The sequence below is a fragment of the Galeopterus variegatus genome, unplaced genomic scaffold, assembly GCF_000696425.1.
Source record: "Galeopterus variegatus unplaced genomic scaffold, G_variegatus-3.0.2 Scaffold5418, whole genome shotgun sequence".
Taxonomy (NCBI): domain Eukaryota; kingdom Metazoa; phylum Chordata; class Mammalia; order Dermoptera; family Cynocephalidae; genus Galeopterus; species Galeopterus variegatus.
The window spans coordinates 39,422-40,944 of NW_007731529.1; the positions used below are offsets into that span (position 1 = coordinate 39,422).

Genomic DNA, 1,523 nt, shown 5'->3' on the forward strand with positions numbered 1-1,523 from the left:
TCAATAAGTTTGTCTATGGGAATGGAAGTTTGTTAGTGATATGATCTGATTTCTTCAATTTAACATTTCATTTAAACATTTCAATTTAACATTCAATAGAAATTACACTACTATGCATTCAATCTTTGACCAGGTCTAGAGTTCAAAGTATGAGGTCTCTTTTCACATATTAGAGTAATTGAATTGCTGTAGTGAAGTTCTGAATTATAAAAAATCCTGATGAAATCAGTCAAAGAGATTTAACTTCACTGAACACAAAGCAAATATTTTATAATCCAAGTACATCTTATCAGTGCCATCCCAAATTTTTTAATGGAATTCTTTCATTCATCATTCTCCTCAAACTGCCCTAATGGTAGTAATATAAACAGCAGTTATTGGTATTGCTGCACCTCTCCTTCTATATTTCTACTCTAGCCACCACTTCCACCATTGTCTTCACCTCCNCATTCTGAGAATAAGGAACATAAACATGAAAAGTGAATCCCTGATTGCTCTGAAGTGCTGTCAAATCCTTCATATATATGAGCACTGGGCAGTAATAAAAAATAAAATCTAAAAAAAACACACATCTGTGGCCCCAGTTCATGCAAGCATTCACCCTTCCAAGTATGAGTCTGACCTCTCAGGCTGGGAATGTTGCCTAATTGGAAAAAAAAAAAAGTCCTTAGTAAAAACTAATTCTTTTATTCTGATAGGATTTTCTTCGATAATCCTTATAAATTAAGAATCTGTCTCATTGAAGACAGTGAATACATTTCAAGTTAGTTTGCAAAAAAATAGTTACCAGGATGTCAAAAAAAAAAAAAAAAAATCTAGACCCAACCTTGTATATAGAGAATGAGCTCAATTATATCCGTATGAATATGCATGTAGAAGAAAAAGTGACTGGAAGAAAAGGCACCTGATGTTGGCAGTACAGAAGCTCGATTCAGCCTAATAGTCATGGCATCAGGTAAGGCCTAATCATATTTGCTACAATTTTGCAGACTTAGTTGCTTTGCCCAGTGACACCCAGAGGGACCGTGGCTAAAATAATAGGAACTGCCTCTTTCAGCTTTCCCACCAGGGACCTGAGAGTTTCTGTCCAGAGTTTACCACAAAATGGTGTGTCTGTCTGTCTGTTTTTAAGGAAAATGAACAGGCAGAAAAGATCAACATCAGCCTGGCTTTCTTCTTGTATGATCTTCTCTCACTCATGGATCGTGGCTTTGTGTTCAACCTCATCAAGCATTATTGCAACCAGGTGAGTATCCCCGCGGAGGGAGCCACTCTGTTCCTTCTCATATGATGCGATGCTCGTTGCCGCGGTCTGCTAACTTATTTCCTGCTGAGTTATACAATGTGACTCCTATAGGTCCTGGGTTTTGGGGCACATTCCTCATGTCTGTGCTGTGGACACCCTTCAGACATGCTGGTTTATCTAGATTCCCAGAGCATTTCCCAAAGCAGCACAGAAGGTTCAATAAGTTTGTCTATGGGAATGGAAGTTTGTTAGTGATATGATCTGATTTCTTCAATTT

General features: G+C 37.7%; 1 protein-coding gene across 1 annotated transcript in view; it reads left to right on the top strand.

Annotated features, from left to right (window-relative positions):
- DOCK8 (dedicator of cytokinesis 8) overlaps positions 1 to 1,523 on the top strand; it is an 83,771-nt gene that overhangs the window by 29,352 nt on the left and 52,896 nt on the right. The window contains exon 12 of the mRNA XM_008589412.1: positions 1,133 to 1,246. Within this exon, the coding sequence (XP_008587634.1) occupies positions 1,133 to 1,246 (114 nt within the window). The remainder of the gene's footprint in view (positions 1 to 1,132; positions 1,247 to 1,523) is intronic.